At 45.5% G+C, this 20363-nt stretch overlaps 1 protein-coding gene across 1 annotated transcript in view; it reads right to left on the reverse strand.

Moving 5' to 3' along the window:
• The window catches only part of LOC144678832 (uncharacterized), a 330763-nt gene that overhangs the window by 222323 nt on the left and 88077 nt on the right, over positions 1 to 20363 (reverse strand). The window contains exon 11 of the mRNA XM_078538787.1: positions 18265 to 18318. Within this exon, the coding sequence (XP_078394913.1) occupies positions 18265 to 18318 (54 nt within the window). The remainder of the gene's footprint in view (positions 1 to 18264; positions 18319 to 20363) is intronic.

Below are 20363 nucleotides of genomic sequence, written 5' to 3' on the forward strand. Positions count from 1 at the left end.
ATTTCTGGAGAGCATCTGACTGACCTCCATAAATGGAATGCTATATATTCCGCACCTGTTTCTCCTTACCGACTGCCTGCATTCCCAAATTATACATTCAGATGTGTTAAGGCTGAGGGCTGTGAATGTGATGTGAAGTGATTGACTTATGAGTATCCCTTTTTCAGTGCTGAGAAATGCATTGGCTTCCAATGGCTTTCTGCGCTAGGAGGACTTCCTCCTTTCTGTAGAATAGGACTCCAGGTCACTCTTGCAGCACCAACAAGTAAAGAGGGCACCCCCAGAAAGTGCCCCTTAGTGCAGTAGTGTGCTCCTCCCACACAGGTTCACACCCCTCCCGTACAGAATCGCTTCCACTTTCGAATTAAATCTGCACAATAACTCCAGTAGAGCAAGATGGTGGTTCGGCACTACTATTTCAAAACAAGCTCCAGCGCTCCCTCTCTGACTGTCCATGTACCCAACATTTATCTGGAACCTCACTATGTTAAGGTAGAGCTCCTTCCTGTTATTCTCCAGCCTCCCCCAATAATACTGGATCCCATAGTTGCTGTGGTTGACATTCCTATCCTCCTAGCTGAGTCCATCACTACTGAAGTGCGCATGACGACCCATTTGGACCTCTACCCTCCTCATCTGGAGGCTGTGTGCACAGTCACCTACCGAGCTGACCCGCACCACCCCTCCCCCACCCACAAGGAAAGCTTCACATTCCCCCTCCTTTATTATATATTCCCCAAATCCAGGCTGCAGATGCCTCCCATTACAATCACTTTACCATCTGCAACCCAGTGCAGAGACTGACAAGCCCATGGACAGCAAATGTGAGACTGCCCTATACACCAAGCTGTGCATTATTCCTACTGAATACACAGCCCTTGACTTTCCCTGAAGCTCCCAATGATTACTCCTGCAGCATACCCGCTGCACCCCATGACTGTCTCCACTGTCTGACTGTTGACTGGGAGGTTTAAAAAAGCCCCAGGGGTGTCTCTATTCTCTGACCGCTTTTCACTCAGCTCCAGGTATGTCTGTACTCTCTAACTCCTGACTGCAAGCCCCAGACCAAGGGCCTTGACTTTCACGTTGTTGCCTATTGCCCTTTTGACTAAAGACTATACAATCTCCCTTCCCAAGCCCCACCTCCCTCACCCCTTATGAATCTGGGTGAGACCGATCCCTCTTGTGACACACTAACAGCTACCCCCTCCCTTTTCCCATTTGAGAGTCTATGTGCACCCCCTCCCATTCATACATGTGGTATCCCTTTTACTCCTTTGTTTGTTAACATTTCAGTTACCCTTGTCAGGCTCCAGATTGCCACCCCTCGGGTCTGACCTCTGCCTCCCATCATTCTCCCTCCTCCTCCTCCGTTACCTTGCAAAGCCTTCCTGTCCTTCTGCCTTCCTTTGTGCCCCCTTTCCCCCCCCCAACCCTTGCATAGTCTTCCTTCCCCATTGCCCCCTGTGTGTTCACCCTTTCCCACCATCCCCTCCCCAACCCCTGCATAGCCTTCCTTCCCCATTGACCCCTGTGTGATCACCCTCCCTCCCCCACCATACCCACCCCCCTACCCCTTCCACAGTCGACATGCCGATTTTTGAAAGTTGAGCCCTGTCTGGTTACTGCTACCCAGTGGTGTCATTCTGGACAACGGGGGCACCCACGAGGAGCAGACCACCCCTGAACCACTTCCGCCTCCTGGTCGCAATACTGGTGAGTGCCTGAAAGTTGAGCCCTGCCTTTGTACCACTGCCCAGCGGTGTCCTTATGACCATGGAGGAAAGCACCAGGAGGAGAGTAACCCTCCAGCCCCAACAGCGTGGTGTTCCACTGGCATTGCAATGGGACTGATGCAGCGCTATTGAAGGTCGGCTATTTGTGTTGGACCTGCCTCAAAGTCCTGAGTGAAGTGAGGTCTGATGTGTGCACTCCACTCTTTTTCAAACGAGATTCAGACCGTTGTGATTTCCCACTGGCGTGACTCAGGATTGGAAGGCAGCACATGATTCCAGTGAGAAGCTAATTTAATGAGCATTCATGAGGTGGTAATGAATGCAAATGGTGTTCACGCCACTACTCAGCAGGATACCCGACCCGCCATTAACCATCAGGAGAATCGCAAACTATTTTCACACCGACGGGTTTCCAAATTTTTGCCAGAAGACGGATTCTCTCCTCCGGCCCTCCACGAAACCTGCCACAGGCAGGATGGGAAAATTCCATGTTAAGCTCCTCCCTCCAGTAGCAAAGATATTGCTGTTAATATCTCTATAACACCCAATTCTGCTTCTCGACAAAAAGCAATCTAGCTTCTTTTCAAGGATGCAAGTTGACTCCAGATTAATTGTTTTCAATAGGAGTTAATTCCACAAACTCAGTTTGTTTTGTTTGCAAGAGTCATGTTAACCAGGAGAACTCTTCAAACAGTACCATTGAATCTTTAACAACCATCTGAAGCATTGCAATAGATAGTTAAATGTCTCATCAAAGTGAGAATGCATCCAAGAATGCAGTACAACCACACTACTGTACTGGAGTGTCAGTTTAGATTACATGGGCAGGTCCTAGATTGAGCCTTGAACCACAAACTCCTGACTCAGAGGCAAGAGTGTCACCAACTGAACCAAGCTGACATTTTCTATTCATTAAATCTATAATTCCGTTTGACTTCCTATAGCTGATATTTTGAGACAGTTTTTTGTAATTTTAAAAAAAATATTTAGCCATACCAAAATATTAATTGTCAGGTTACAATATTCAATTCCAGTTAAGAATTGAAGACCTGTTTAGATGTTTAAACACTAAGATGCCATGACTAAAACCTAACTTTGATCCCACTGATTTCCCAACAGAGGAACATGTGAAATAGGTGTCAGTTTTCTCCAAAGGGAAGGGGAAAAATTGGTAGGCTACCCTCAAACACCTCCTGATGGCTGGCCAAAGAACTATATCAGTAGCAGCTCCTAAGCTATGTATGATAGGGCAGATTTGTCAGTGACTAGTGCCAAGGGAACACCTTCCTTCCAGGGTATAAGGACAGGAAATTGAGATGGAAGACTGTGATGCTGGGTCTCCACTACTCCTATGTTGTTCCAGGATTTCCAGAGTTATTTGGGACAATGACAGTCTGGAGCTGCTAGAGGCGCAAGGTATGGGCAGGCATTCAAATGAGATGGAAGAAGCAGGCTGAGCTCTCTCATGTCACTTTACTTCTCTTTTGCCCTTCTGACCAAAGGTCATCCACCCAAAATTTTGGGTAGAATCTTCCATTCTGGAGACTAAGCTCAGTGGCAGGCAGGAAAGTTGGAGTGATTCCCACTGGGCAGCAGGATCTTCCACTGTTCAGCCCATTAATTATGCCCCTGTGAGGAGCTCGGTAATTCTTGTGGCAGGGCGGGAGGAATTCACCTGCCCTGCCATTACCTCATGGAGGTCGAAGGTCCTGGTGTCATATTTAAACTGCACCTGGACAGCCATTCACTCACTGCAGGCCAGGAGCTCTGGATTTCCAAATGTTTAAGAGAAGAAAGCAGTCTTTAGGCCCCACAGTTCAACAACACCTCCCTGGACACTCTCCTCCAGGCCATCCAGGAAAGGTGGGAGGTGCTGTTTCTGAGGAATGGGAGCAGGAGGCCCTCCACCTGACCACAGTGGTCTGGAAGAAGGTTGCCAGGATGTTTAGTGCCCATGGGGCCCAAAAAAGGACCAGCTTGCAGTGCAAGTAGAGAATGAATGACTTGCTGCACTCCACCAGGGTAAATGCACCATCTACTCACTGCAAACTCACACACTCACAAGGGCATCAGGCAGTTTAAGAGCTAGAGTGCTCAGGGATGTCATACACATCCAGCAGATGGGACATCAGCACTGAATGTGTGCCAGCCAGAACTCTCCGTCTCATATTAATTCCTAGCCAAATGGCTTCTTAATCACTTACTATGGAAGGTTCAGCAGCTACAATAGACATGCATGCTTCTGAACTGCTTATTCATCCAGCTGCCTCACAACCAATCCTTCTGTCTTTGTGCAGGACAAAATATCGAATAACAAAAGAGCGCGGGCAAAGATGGGAGGTGGTACTATAGAAATCTGTCCCCTGAGTAGCTTCAAGGAACAGGCCGCACATCTGGCAGAGAAGAGAGAGACCATGTCTGTGCGGAAGGCGAGATCGGCCTCCCCCAGCAACCCAGTGAGGATACATTCAGTTTCCGTCTTCAATCTGCGGGCATTGACTGTGAGTGATCTTAATGCACGAGCCTGCTTAATCAGTCACTAATTCGCTCTTTTCTTTATTCCAGGTACCAGCAAGAAAAGGGTGAGGACACCATCCACCAGATGCCACAGGCCCAGCCCCCAGGCCACCTCTGAGGTGGAAGAACCATCATGGCATTCACCTGCACCCTCCACCAGTGCGGATACATGCACCTCAGTGGGTCCTAGTTCTACAGTAGGCTTGGGTTCACAATCTAGTGATCACCTCACAGATATAGGCCCACAGCTGGTGGAGACAGTGACAGCCAAGAGCTCTGACACTCAGAGGACTATTGGAGACCAGGCTCTTGTGGAGTCAGGTTCAGATGATGAGCCTCTGGACTAACAGGCCTCTTGGAGACGCAGAGCCATGCAGGGGAACTTCAGGCAGAGTTGTTAGAGGCCGTCTGTAGACCGGGCCGAAGGCTACAGGAGTCCATCCACATTCTGTCTGCTGCCGTGGCTGGGACGTGCAAGCTCATGAAAGTCTCCATGGGAAAAGTGGCGGCCACCTTGGAGATCCAGGTCCAGCAATTTCTGCCTGATGTGCGCTCGGACCTGCACTCCATCCCTCTAACCATGCGTGCATTTCAGCAGTGGCTAGCCGAGAAGGGGACAGGGAACCTCGACCTCCCTCCAGGTGCCCCTTCTCCTCAAGGAGTCAGGGAGGGGCCATCGGGCATCCAAAGGGAGGAACAGCACCAGCCAGGCACCCCAGGGGCATCCACCCAAGGCATTCCGAGGGTGTGCTGCCGCTCCACCTCCCCTCTACCAGTGACCCCATCAACTCCAGCAGGTCAGGCCGAGGAGAGTGTACCTGCACCTGAGCAGGAGACCCTTAGCAGACTGGGGCCTTCAAGGCCTTGGGCCACCAGAAGGCATCCGCCAAAGTCATCCCACTCAACAAAGCATAGCAGTCAGCAGGCTGCCTCCACTTCAGCTGCGGATATCAGGGCTGCACCTAGACCTAGAGGTAGGGTTAGAAAAATTAAGAAGTACTGAATGCACACAGGTGGCACAGGTGTATACTCATTGAATACAATTGTCACTTTTGTAAATGTATGTTGAATCTATCCATTTGCAAGTCTCATGGATTCCATTTTTCTATTAGTTTCTTCAAAGTCAGTTAAGGCTCCAGAATGTTGGCCCCCAATTGAGTCTGATCAGGAACTTCTATTGCTTCAGTTCTCCCATATTGACACCAGAGTGAATAGTCTATAATGGCCCATGTGCAACATCAGGCAATGCCCATCATTTGTCACTGTGCTGTTTGGCCAGTAGTCCTGTCAGCCAATTATCACTGGTAACCATGCAGTAGCCTTGGGAGAAGAGTTCTTCGAGGTTATTGCATTTACTGCTGCTGTTGTATTGTTGTCAGTTGTTTCTAGATGGCATTCAACAACAACGAGAAATAAAGAGCATAGTCATGAGTAGTCATAGCGACTTAATCAGATTTGTCTGTCCCAAGTGTCATTTCAAATGAATTTTCAAGTGTGAGAAACTGTTTTTGGGCACTGTAATGGTAGCAATCGAAGCCCATAGGTTTCCATACCTGTCTGGAGGAAGATGTAGTGGGCGTGTTTCTTGCTGAATGTCCTTCCTTGATGAATTGTCATTCTCAGTGAACATGACACTGAACTAGGCAAGTAAGGATACAAAGGACACCTTCATCTTGACTGCAAGAGGCGTTAGAGTGTATGATTTAATAGGTGTGTGTTCATCTTGCTGAAACCGTTTCCTGACCTCAAATGGATTTTCTTTGGACCTGCATACCTCCGTAGCAATGGTGTCAGTCATGCTTGGTAAAGGCATAACACTCTTCTCAAATAGGAAACCATTACATGACAGGGCTTTCAGTGATTTAGGATAGAGAGAGAGACAGGAATGGCCTTGTGTGGTGTACCGTCTCTCAATGTGATGCATAGCCAACTCTGTAAGGCCTCTGCAGGGTCCATGCAGGAAACAATGCCAGCTTGGCTGGTGTGCCCAAAAGTAGTGTTCAAGGTATCGCCCTAATGCAAAGGTGATCTAGGACAGACACTTTTAAGGCTTCTGGCGATTGCAAGGTTCCGAGTGGTTTCACCTCAGCAAACCATAATCCTGGTAAGGCACCTCAGTGAGTGAGGACAATGCAAATAAACCTCGAAACTTAACTGCTTAATGAAGATCTCAATGCTTTTGGTTTAATGATGTGCAAATGGCGATTGGTTGGCATTAGCAAGATGAAGCCTTATCAATCTGCATGGAGGACTCTGGCAATGGGACATATGGTGCTCACATGCTGCTGCTCCCTGTTGAGCCATCCTTCTGATTATGCCTGAAAGAGTGATATGTCTGGTCGGCCCACCTTACTGAGGAAGTCAGGGTGACAGGAGTACATACCTGGGTAATTTTGAGTTCCAGCCATTTATAAGCTGCCATGCGCAGACCTGGTGAGGGCATGGGTGAAAGTACCCTTCCATGTAAAGTTGCCGAAGGTCGTAGGAGAAGGGAGTAATGTTCAGGTTCTGCTGAGGCCATGTACTGCCAAGGCTACGCATTTAACAGTCATTTAGCTCATTCCAAGGACGAACCCAACATCAGGGCAGACGGTGAGTTCTGATATTTCCCTAACCTCTAAGAAAGCATGGAACTTCAGAGAGAAATTCTCGCTGATAAAAAAGGTGCTGGGGCCTTCCAGCAAGCAATACAAGAGAAAGTAACAATTTGTGCGAATGTGTCGGCACATTACTTCCCCTGGAATCTTGTAGCTATCAGATTGTCACGGGCACGTCTGTCGTGACATGCCCATGCTATGACCGCTTCATGTGGCTCGTTGACATCCTGGCTGCTCCTCTTCTTCATATATGACTGTGCATACGGACATAGCACCTTGATCAAGGTCATTATAGCCATGTGCAAGAACCCATCATCAGTTAATTGTCAGTTTGCTTCCATGAGGCTAGATATACGATGTAGAGAACATATCCTTGTCATAGTGTGAAGAGTTTAAGCATTATGCCTCGACAGCCATGACCATTTACCTGGGATTAGTGGGGCTTGGAGTGTGCATCTAGCTACTGTCCAGCAGCTGTGCCCCTTGAATGAATTCACCTCCATCCCTTTTTCTATGTCTCTGTCAGGAATAGATGGCCAATCATACCTACTCAAAACTTAATGGATTCTCGCAGGAGTAAACCCCATTAGTCATGGAGTAATGCTCCTTCAATGAGCATTTGAATCTTGAGAATTGTACTCAGTTCAGCCTGGTTCTCCATAGGTTGAGCAAATAATTAATAGGATGCCCCTTCACTCAGCCCAAAAGAGGAGTCCTGATCACCTCCCATCCACTTTGAGACCCCTCCCATATAGTTTCTTTCATGATGGTTTTTTGAACTGTCATTACTAAGCAAAGACAAAGATGGTTCTTCTGAGACTTATGAGTGCATTCAGCACCATCCAGCCACCCCCTGTCACCCACCAAATTCCTCTCACCCTCCTCCATAGTCACTGGTTCTTAATCCACCTCCCTCCTGTGACCATCCAACCTCCCCCCGTTACCCTTGACCCTATTGTAATTTATGTTGATATTCCTTTTCTCCCCCCATTTCCTTCAAATGTTGACGGCCCCCCCTCACGTCCCTCATTAATCTGATCCCTCCACTTCTCGAGGCCAGCTGCACTCTCACTTTTAGGGACCCCCCCATGAGACCATCCACTACCACCCCACCCCTGCCACGTGACACTGGAATTACCATTGTAGCGAATCCAAATACCTCCCCTGAATGTGATTGTGCCACCCTCGTCCCAGTACCATGCAACAAACCCCCAGGACCAAATGTAGTTGATGATGGACCAGGCCCTTCACACAATTCTATGCGTGACTGTCACTACCCAGAGAGGCCTTCCTCCGCTCAAGACCAAGACCAAGACATGCATGCCAGGCTAAGACCTCTAACATGCCCCCGATAGTTTGGCCTCATTCCCCAGACAGTCTCTTCAATGTGCTGCGACCAGTCTGGCCTCATTCCCCTGACAATCTCTTAAACAAGCCCCTGACAGTGTGGCCTAATTCCCTGGACAGTCTATTCAACATGCCGCTGGACAGTCTCCCAACTTTCCCCGGCCAGCCTCTTCAATACGCCCCCAGGACAGTTTTTCACCCTTGCCCTCCGGTCCATCCCCCACCTAGTCCGCCTCCGTCTCGCCCCCTCCACTGGTCCCAGCTGCCACCCCCAACGCCCTCAACCCCCCCCCCGTCCCCACCCCACCCTGCCCTCCCGCCACCTGGTTCTGCCTCCATCTCACCCGTTCCCTCTGGTCCATCCATCCCCAGTCCTGCCTCCATCTTACCCCTTCCCATTGGTCATGCCTCCTGTGCCCAGCCTTGGCACAGCTTATACTATCGGCACCCAATGTGTAGCAGTGAAGGTTTAAAAGGAAGACAAAAGCAGCATCTATTGACCTCAAGTCATGGATGAAGTGAAGCTTGCTAGGTGCGTGCCACTTATATACAGTTACAAAGCAGAACATGCTAATTACCCACTGGCAGGGAACTTAATTTGGAGGGGACACATGATTCCGGTGAGATGGTCTTTTAATGAGCATTCATGAGATGCTAATGAATGCAAATGGGGTTCCCAACATTGCTCGTCGGGAAACTCGACCTGCCTTTAACCCACCTGGAAATTCTGGAGAACAAAATTCCAAACTATTTTCCTACCGTCGGGAAACTGATTTTTTGACTCAAGCCAAATTATGTGGCCCTGCCCGTCACGATTCCCAATGCAGGAGCGAAAGATTCCGCCCATTAACCTCAGTTTCCTTCTTCACAGATGCTGCCTGACCTTCTGAGTATTTGAAACATTTTCTGTGTTTTTACCCCCCAAATTTCCAGCATTTGCAGTGTTTTGCTTTTTTATTCATATTTTAGAGAGAAACATAATAGACTTGCTAAAACAAAGGATCTTTCTTTTCTGTTAGTTATGTCCCATCTGTTCATGATATCTACATTATGTCTGGGAATCAGTCAGAGGGCAATTATTAATTATCTTATTCTCTAGCAATGCAACAATACTAAAGATACCACACAGTGGTTTGAAGCATTACATGGGAGTACTGTCATGTTTGCTTTCTTCTGCACTGTAACACCTGAAAAATGTATTTTGCATGGTTTTATATTTAATTGACATAACCTGTTCAATCTGCACTTATTTTTTTAAGAGAACAGCACGTTCCAGAGGTATTGTTGGATCTTCAGTATGAAGGAGTAATCACGTTACATGTTGTAGAGCCCATCAACCAGTTGCTCAAGAAATAACCTGACGCTTGTGGAGACAATTGTCCATCTCTGTAAGAGCTTTCTTATAGAAGCAGAGGGTAGCATTTTAACATTTAGAACTGCTCGCAGCAGGGGAAGCTGCCAGTGGATCATGCATCCAAAAGTTAGCAGCGTTGGCTTTGTCGTGCAATCTGTGAGTCCCTGGAACTGTGGGAATACAGCCAGATTCCCACAGGCTGATCTGAGGACCCTCTCATTCTGACTGGCCTCATAGTAACAAAGTGGACACAAGTGGTAGCACCTGGTAAACATGGCATCAACCACCTGGGAGATCCATCTGTAAACAGCAATTAAAATCCTGCATATCCCTAGAAGGATTCAGAGGTGAAGAAATTCAGTGCTGTGGTGACCTTGATGACCTGGCCTCCTTGGAAGGAGGTCTTGTTCCAGGAGGCTACAGATATCAGCAACAACCTGCCAAGTCTGCACCTCCTGAAGCATCATTACACAGTCATGTCAAGAAAGCTGACTATAGCCAACTGAGCTAACTGGCTCCCCCAATGCACATATCTCTACTTAAAATTTAACAGATTTATTAAATAATGTCTATACAATTTAAAGGATTAAACCTATTCCCTCCAAAGGATAAATTCTCAATCTGCAATTTGACCAAATTAGCATTCTGCTTCTGTATGAATTGTTCATTACACACATTCTAAGCACCTGCTAGTGAAACTCTGAGCTCTATTGCTACCACCAAAATTCCCATGTATTCCTTTGTCATTTCCAAGTTTGACTGCACAAGTACCTCCTCTGCTGGCCTGCTGGTTCCAGTATGCCTAAACTGCAACTCATCCAAAACTACTCTGTACACTTTCACAGGAATTAAAGAGGAAACAGAGCTTAGCCAGTTGCAAAATAAATTCATGCTGTCTCAATTTAGCATCTGAAGCGTATGCATAAATATTGCAGCAAAATATGTGGATAAATTCAGGTAAGGCTATACTGGTTAGGACTTTGATCTCCATGGCTAAAAGAGCAATGTTAGTCATTCATCACACTTGCACTATACTGCACAAAGCCCTGTTCCTCTATCATCCCTGCTTTGGTCAATCTCTACTGCCTCCATTCCTCCAATGTGTTAGGTCAAAACTCTTGATCTCACCTATTGCTCCCCATTACCCCCCGCAACATTGACTCATGCCTCCCTATTTCTGCCACCTCCTCCATCTCTGTATCCCAGCATGGGCCTTTTTTTTAATTACTACTTTCCTTTGCATCTGTCCACCCTCCTCCATCCTTTGGCCAGAGAACTTTCAGCTGCCTTGGCCACATCTTCTAAATGTTCTATGTAAACCTAAATGTTCTTTCCACCACTCTCCCACCCCGCCACCGCACCAACCCCCCCCCCACCCCCCACCCCCCGCCACCCCATCAAACACCTCCTCCAAAGTGTATCCAGTCAGCTTCCTAACTCTTCTCCCTTCACTGAAGTGCTTCAGGAAACACTTGGAAATGTTTCATCGCATTAATGTTGTATCCTTAATGTAAGCTGTTGTTATTCTTGAGAGGCAAAAAACACCACAAAATTAATATAGAAGAAGAAAACTTGTTTCAATAAGCAATGGAAAGAGGAAGAAAATTAGCAATGCTTGCATCCACAAAAACTTAAAAGCTGACTTCCTCACAGATCTAGCAGTTCAAGACAATTCCTGCTGCAGTATTAGGCCATACAGAGCAGAATATCACAGGTTTGAATCTTGGTCTGTATTGAGTTTATTAGGGCAACTGTTGGATTATCACAATTGACCTCAGTGTCCCAGGTTAAAAATTAGAAAAGAAGTATGAGCCATGATTCCCACTCCAAGTAGTTATCCAATGACCCTGTGAACATTGCCTAAGATTCAGATTAAATTCTATTGTTATGCCTTTATGGTCAAATAATCTGCCAACAATTGCTGTCAGTGCTCATGCATGAAATGTGGTACCCACATTAGCGTGCTTCAAAACCTGCTTTGTGGTAAAGCCTGTTTTATGAATCCCTCTGGGCCATTTCAATATGGCTATTCAAGAATTTTTTTCTTGCATCTGAAGCAAATGACATTGTCCATTTGTATATCAACATAAAATCTCAGCATATTGCTGAATGTCAACCACTGAGGCATTAAAATATTTGACATAAGCTCATAAATGTCTGGATGTTATACAGTTGAATACACTGTTCTTTTACACAGTAAAATTCCTATCATTTTAGTTCCCACAGAAAATCAAAAAAATCTAATCAATTCATTCAGTCACTCCATCACGTCAAACAGAAATATATTTTATATAACATGGTTTTGGCAAGACAATCTGCCTTGATCCTATAAATGCAATTTTTGCAAAATAATATTACTATTGTTTCAATTTCTTCCCCCCAACTCCCATTCTCCCATGCCCTTCTCCCTACCAGAGGAAGAAAAATTCAATTTACTTAATTGGTAGCCTTATCATGTGAAGTGCAAGTGTTTTTGCAAAATGAATTTTGGGCTTTACTTTGAAGAATAAAACGGTAAAATGTGCACAGCTGCCTCAGACAGTGATTTACAGAAATCTCCCAAGATCTGCCATCTGGGGCTGGCAATTAAAATCACTTTTATCTTATTGAATTGATCTGCTTAGAGTCTGCCTCAATTCCTAGTTAAACAAGAGTCCATGAGATTGGTGCCATTACACACTTCTGAACTGAAAGTATATCTTAAGGCAGCACAGAAAAGTCATCCATCTCAGAGAACGTTTTAATATAGTACTTGTACTGTGTTCACCTAGCAATGCAAAGATCCTGAAAATTGCAGGCTGCCACTCTGACACTGGGATTTTGCCTGCCAGTGCCCTCCAGCATTGCCCCCACTGCATTTTGTGGGGTCATTGTGAAGGCAGCTAATTTTCATTGGTCGGGCAGGCTCACCTGCCACTTCAGCAAATCTACCCGCCCTTGCTGCTTGGCAAATCTGGGCCCTGGCCAATCACACACCCGCTAGAGCTTTGGTAGGAGCACATCAGAAGAACTGCACAATTTTAGCCTTAACGTTTTTGCAGATGATCAAGTAAATTGATTTCAGAAAATTCTGTTGAAAATACATTTTTTGTACTAAAGCTGTTTCTTATGGTGGTTTGGGTGACACAATGGCCATTTTACCTGTGGGAATGGGATTAAGTCAAACCCACAGTAATGGGTGGAAATTATCTACCGGCATTAAGTCCTAATTGAAATAAATTTGAGGTCTTCCTTACCCAGGTCCTACCGAGCACACCACAAAACTGCACATAGTTTGGCATAAGTTTCCAGTAAATTGACAGTCACACTCAAAAATTCAAAATGAAATTGAAAAATAAACAGCAGTGCACATGGAGGCGATTGATTGGCAACAGGTTGTTTGAAATACACTGCAGGAGCATTCAAAGAGAAGATAACTCTTTGCTATATTTTACTTGAGGTTAGTTTGTTCTTGCTAAAGTTTATTGGCATGTTGAGTAATTGGAGAATTAATCATGCTAACTTATATTTGTTAAGTATTGATAAGTCACCAGGATCCAATGTGACCCATCTGAGGACCCTGAAGGAAGTAAGGCGGAAGTGCAGAAGTACTGGCACTAATCTCCCAACCCTGCTTAGATATGGGGGTGGTGTCAAAGGCCTGAAAAATTGCAAATGTTACACCCTTGCTTAAAAGGATAAGCCTAGCAACTGCAGGCCAGTTAGTTTAACCTTAGTTGTGGAAGAGCTTTTAGGAACGATAATCCAGGATAAAATTACCAAATTACTTGGACAAGTGTGGATTAATTAAGGAAATCCGGCATAAAGAAAATCATGTTTAACAATGTAGGTCCACCCTTGAAAAAGGATTTATAAGATGTTGCAAAAAGAGCATGCTTTGCTGCAGCTGAAAAGAGGTGCCTGACCCACGAGTAGCTACAATCAACAAAGATGGAATATTCATTGGTGGCTGTATGTATGGTTATCTCTTGTAACATTATTGGTTTACAACTCACATTGTGGCATTTTTTATAATTAATTTTAAATTGTATGGTTGCAGTAGTTTCGAATCTGTCTTGAAGATGCATTAAAATCTTATAGATGGAACTTGTGGCCTGAACTTTCGCATCAATGGAGAAGGTCACTGGCATAAAGAAAATGATGCTGGAGCCTTGATTCCAGAAGTTCCTCCGCCGAAGCCAACACCCACTAATTTTGCCATGGGGGGAATGGGGGCATGTTGCTGTTGCACCGTAGATCATGGAGGCATGCATTTTACACATGTAAAAGTGCAACTGCCTTCAAACACATCCAATTATCATTAGTGGGGTGTCAATTTTGAAGAGAAAGTCCAAGCTTCTTGGAGTTCTTTGGAGAGGCAGGGTGCCCTTTTGGAGAGGTAAGGCACCTTTTTGGATAGCTCAAGGAACACCTTTGGGAGAGGTGAGGCACACTTTAGGATTGTTAAAATTAGACATAAATGTGTGTAAAAGTTGGATAAATCCACTTGGAACTGTCAAGCTGCCGAGGCAGTTAAATCTCCTGGACTTTAAATTTTAAAAAAATCAGCCTGCAGTTTAAAAGAAAAACAGTGCTTGCTATTTCACTGTCTGTTGACATAAGTCCTAGGGCTATAATTATAGAATTTGTGCTGCAAGACTATCACAGTGGGATGCTTATCAATTCACAGTTTGATTAACAGCTCCAAGTATAAAGTTTTTGATGTGGGGCTATGAATACAAATACTTGCTTTTTTAAGGATTAAGTTGTTGAAGGAAGTTAAATGTAGTGAATGGGTTTTTATCAATGACAGTTTTTTAAATAGTGAAGTCATCAATAGACACTTAATACTTTATTTTATTTCATCTTAGCATGAGTCCTGAGGTCTGCCCATGGTGGGATACTGGTTGAGCTGGCATGGAGGATGTAAGGGTAAAGGGTGGTGGGTGAGGGGCATGAGTTGCCATGAGTTTGTGCTGAGTTGGCATATGGGGTATAAGGGGCAAAAGCTGGCATGGAGGGTATGAGGGGCTATGGGGGTGGGCCAGCTTCATAAAAGTTATATTAAGTTCTATAAAGTTATACTTGCTCCAGCATCTATTTAAATATAAGGTGGCATGGGTTGGCATGAATAGGGCATGGGGAGAATGTAGAGGTTGAGGTGGCGTGAAGGGGTGAGGCCTGGAGGGCTGATTTTTGTTTTGTTTTTTATTACAGCCAGGACATAGTGCCTGAGCACTGAGGCCGGCCTTTCACACAGCCCGCCTCCATAGCCCACAGCCCCTGTGGCTGCCTCCATCACTGTTTCCGGGGTAGCAGGCCTGACTCCCATTAACATCACCACCACTGCCCCTCACACCCCAAGGAATGAAAATCAGAACATCTGGTGCATTCCCTCCTGAGTTGGATTTGTGGAGTTGGACATTTTTCTAATTCTGAGCTCCTGATTTGGGAGTGAAAATCCAGGCTAAGTGTTGATAAGCTTCAAAAGTCCAGGCCTTTGTGTCTTACTTAATTTCTCATAAATGTCAAGTAAGAATTATAAGACTGTGCCCCTCAGGAGTGAGGTCTTACATCAATGGCTTGAAGGCAGCCTGCATTGAACTCGAAGGTAAAGTAGGTATGTAAAGTAGATACACAAATCCCTTCTGACTGTTTTGTCATATTTCTGTTAAAATGAAGTTTTATACATTTACAGTATTTCAGAGAACCACTTCTAGTATTTGTCTGTTGTGGTTGTCAACCTGGCAGAATTTATTCTTCAGTCTGGAAAGTTTTGCTATGTTCACAAACGTGTTCATGAAATATCACAAAGCAAATATTGAGACATGAAAAGTTGATAGTCTCCAAGCTACTATGTTCAAGTCATTTTTTATCCCTTGGATCAACACTAAGTTTCTCAATTTCAAGAAAACAAAATTGCAAAACAAAAAGGCTACAGATCAACATTGGCTGCTCTTCCAACAAGCAGCCCACAAGCAGTTTAAACATATGACAGAGGATCAGGTTAGTAAATAAAAACAATGCAGGATCATTTTTCTTTCATTTCAATTACATCAGCAGATATTAAAGGCTACTAACTGCTGTCCTCTCAGTAATGCTTGCAGCATATGACAGATTTTCTGGACTTGGACGCATGTGGGAAATGGAAAGGGGGAGAATTTCTTTTCTTAATTTGCCAACACTTAGCCTTTTATTCACTTAGATTTGTTCTCTGCGAGTTTGCTATGACCGTACAATTATTACAAATATGAATCACAGTGAAGGCAGGTCGGTGCTTCAATATGTGGTCCATTCCGAACTTTTCAGTATTTGTAAGTTTAACTCATTGAATTGAACAATTCAAAGTGATTGTGCAACAAAAATCGACCATTTTTTCTTAGCCAGCTTCATAAAAACTATATTAAGTTCTATAAAGTTATACTTGCTAGTAAAACTCCAGCATACATCAATCATAGAGCTCTGAGGGAATGATTTTGACTGCATTGGTGTAGAAATGGCAAAAATAAATCAACAACCGCTTTACATCTCCCAATTTTATTTCCATTGAAAAACAATAGAGATAAAAATTAGGAGAGGTGTAAAATAGGCAGTTGATTTACTGTTGCCCATTTTACTTTACCACACAAAGTCAAAATTATCCCTTGCATGCTATATTTGTAAAAATTATTTCGAACAAAATCACAGAGCTCCTCACTTTAAGGGCAGAATTTTCTGCCTGACGGACGGGTGGGCTCGACCCAATCTCTGGCGGGTGGGGACCGGCTCCCCACTGGAAAAGCGGGCCCCGCTGCCATTTTAAGTGGGCGGGCCAATTAAGGCCCGCCTAGTTTGATGTCCGCCGGGAAGCGCTATGCGCTCCCTGTGCGGGCGGGGGGGCGGAATTCCCCAAATGCGAGAGTGCGCTCTTTTGCACATGCGCACAAAAAAGCGCACATCTCCTTGAGGCTAAATGCTGCCTCAGGGAGATCACTGAAAGTTTTTGAAACTTTAAAAATAGAAAAATAAAAAAGTCATTAACATGTCCCCCTCATGTGACAACGTCACACGAGATGGGACATGTTAATAAATTTCACAAAAACTTTAATAAACTTTTTTAAAACTTACATGAAACCTCATCCCACCAGTGAATGAGGTTTCATGTTTTTTCAAAAGCCCGCTGGGTCTCCTGGCCTGCCCACCAACCTTAAGGTTGGACAGGCAGGTCCTTTAATTGTTTTAAGTATCCTGTCAATGGCCTCAATTGGCCATTGACAGGTTGGCGGGTGGACAGCTGATTTTGCTGTGCCCGCACCTTCCTGATGATTTAAGTGGGGCGGGATGACGTCGGGGGTTCCCACTGACATCATCCCGCTTCATTTTCACGTCGCCAAGCAGGCCTCGCCCCCAACTCGCCAACGGAAAAATTCAGCCCTAAGAATATTCCTACAATTTTAATTATGATAACATGTAACATCAGTTCAAACAACATCAATGCATCTATTTAAATACTGCTCCAGTAAGTCCCAAAAATGCCGTTTCAGCTATCATGTCTCTTCTGGTTTGTGCCAGTCATAGAGTAATACTAGCCAAATGGTAAATTTAAGAAACAGAATCAAATTCACAATGAACCACACGCTTCACATTTGTACTCCTATTAAATAAAGATCTTCATTGGCATATTTTGACTGAGCCTGTTATAATGCCATTATAATTTTGATCCAGACCAGCAATGCAAAATGACCTCAAAGCCAATTTTTCACAGCACCTGACCTTGGCGCAGAATTTTCCCCCCATCGGGGGGGAGGGGGGGGAGTTGAAGAGCGGGTGCACCGCCATTTTACGTGGGCGGGCCAATTAAGGCCCGGCCAGCGTGATGTCCGCACGGAAGTGCTATGCGCTTCCTGTACGGGTTGGGGGGGGGGCGGGGTGGTGGGTGGATTCCCTGAGCCGAGAGTGCACTCTTTCACGCATGTGCACGAAAGAGGGCACTCATCTCCCTGAGGCTAAGTGCTGCCTCAGGGAGATCGGCTACACATTAAAAATTCAGAAAAATAGAAAAAGAAATTCCCTGACATAGCCCCTCATGTGACACTGTCACATGAGTTGGGACATGTCCATAACTTTTAAATACACTTTAAATAAATTTTTTAAAACATACATGAAACCCCGTCCCGTCCATGGATGAGGTTTCATGCTTTTTCTGAAGCCCACCAGGGCTCCCAGCCTGCCTGCCAACCTTAAGGTTGGACAGGCAGGTCCATTAATTAGTTTAATGACTCTGTCAATGGCCTCAATTGGCCATTGACAGGTCAGCGGGCGCACAGCTGATTTGGCTGAGCCCCCACCTACCTGAAAATTTAAATGGGGCGCGGTGCTGCCGGGAGTTCCGCTCGATGTCATCCCGCGTCATATTTACGCGTCGGCGAGCGGGCCCCGCACCCCCCCCTCCCCCTTTGGCTGACCGGAAAATCCAAGTTCACAGAATAGTTAAAACTCCTTTTGGAGACTTGTTTCATAGTTTCACTGTCACTATTATTTGGTTTGAAATCTTGATAATATTTTCCAAGTCATTGGAAAGTAGAAACTGGCTTGATGAAAGATCCTCTGCTGATTCACAATGAGCCCTTTACACGCTCCTGACATAGACCAATTTCACACTATTTTTTTATACATGTTTTAGTAGAGGCAAAAATAAATGCTTCATAAGGAGAAAACCTCAATCAGCCCACTCACAGGCAATGGAATGTCCTACCTTTGGGCCTTGGACTCCATCAGGGCCTTGCTCGCCAGTCAATCCAGGTGGTCCCTGTTGAAAAACAACAATTAAAACATAATTTCATTTTTTTCTTAATTCAAAGCAATAATGAGGGAAATTTATTTGTCTTTTGGTCTAGTATTTGATCATTGTCCTAAGCTGCTCACAAATACATGAGGCTGATATTGGTGGCTCACCCCCCCACCACACCTCCACCCTCACACTCCCGGAAGCAATGTTGGCGTGGAGCCGACACACTCCACATTGGCCCACCCCATAGCCATAATGCGCTGTGGGCGGGCTAAACAATGGCCGAGTGGGACTTGCCCTGGCCGATGGCTCCTTCAGTCCCAGCAGCTCCAAGAGCACATTAGTGTTCACTGCCAGGACTGCAAGAGGAGGAGGAAGAAGGTCCATGGATCCCCAGAAACAGGTAAGTCCAGGGCCTTGGGCGGGGAGGGTTTGGGCAGGTCAGGGAGTGGGGGCAGGGGTGGGTTTAAGGCTGTAAGCTGGTAGGGACAAAACAGTGGGGCTCTATCTTAGTGCAAAGGGAAGTTCCCGAAGATAGGACTCCCTCTGCCTTCTTGCCCTTTAAAGAGATTATTTTTAAAAATTGGGCTGCCCACTCCAGCCCAACTGCCCATGCCAAACGTTTTATGGCATGAGCAGCATATTATCAGGATTAATTGGCATGGTAGCAAGACTAATTGACCCTTGATTATCTATTTAAATATTCTGGTTGGGCTAATGCAGCTCATGGATTCATTTTTATTACTTTCGTAATCCTTCCATCTAAGTAAGATGATGGTCATGCAGCAAATCCATTGCCAATGGAACAGTTCCACATATGGACTTTTTTTGATGGCTAAAGAGACCATTCCATGGATGGTAGGTACTGCCACACTTGCTGCATTTGAGGCGGTTATCAGACATTGTCTTGGGGTGCTGTTTTTGGCTTTGGTGCCTGCTGTTAAGCAGCTGTAACCACTGATCCTCATGGCGGCATACACTGGCCCACAGGTAATATGACTACTTCCCACTGTTGTTAGCTAGTGTCTCCCTCTTGTAAAATCATCGCTTAGGGCCTACATCTCATGGTTGCACACGCCCTTAAAACGGAGCTCTGAGCATCCTATAGGTCTTCAGATTCTGGCTTTCTTTTATTCATTGACGGGAAATCAGCATCACTGGCTGGGCCAGCATTTATTGCCCAACCCTAATTGCCCTTGAGAAGGTGGTGGTGAGCTGCCTTCTTGAACCGCTGCAGTTCCTGTGGTGTAGGTACACCCACAGTGCTGATAGGGAGGGAGTTCCAGGATTTTGACCCAGCAACAGTGAAGGAACAGCGATATATTCCAAGACAAGATAGTGAGTGGCTCGAAGGGGAACACCAAGTTGTGGTGTTCCCATGTATCTGCTACCCTTGTCCTAGGTGGCAGCAATCGTGGATTTGGAAAGAGCTGCTGAAGAAGCCTTGGTGAGCTTCTGCACTGCATCTTGCTGCCACTGTGAGCCGGTGGTGGAGGGAGTGAATGTTTGTGGATGTGGTGCCAATCAAGCAGGCTGCTTTGTCCTGGATGATGACAAGCTTCTTGAGTGTTGTTGGAGCTGCACTCATCCAGGCAAGTGGGGAGTATTCCATCGCAGTCCTCACTTATGCCTTGTAGGTGGTGGACAGGCTTTGGGGAGTTAGGAGGTGAGTTAATCACCACAGGAATCTAACCTGTCATTATAGCCATAGTATTTATATATCTAGTCGAGTTCAGTTTCTGGTCAATGGTAACCCCCAGGTTGTTGATAGTGAGGGATTCAGCGATGGTAATGCCATTGAATGTCATGCGGCGATGATTTGATTCTCTCTTGTTGGAGATGCTCATTGCCTGACACTTGTGTGGCGCGAATGTTACTTGCCACTTGTCAGCTTAAGCCTGGATATTGTCCAGGTCTTGCTACATTTGGACATGGACCGCTTCAGTATCTGAGGAGTCGCAAATGGTGCTGAACATTGTGCAATCATCAGTGAACATCCCCACTTCTAACCTTATGATGAAAGGAAAGCCATTGATGAAGCAGTTGATGATAGTTGGGCTGAGGAC

This window comes from Cetorhinus maximus, chromosome 3, assembly GCF_964194155.1.
Source record: "Cetorhinus maximus chromosome 3, sCetMax3.hap1.1, whole genome shotgun sequence".
Lineage (NCBI taxonomy): Eukaryota > Metazoa > Chordata > Chondrichthyes > Lamniformes > Cetorhinidae > Cetorhinus > Cetorhinus maximus.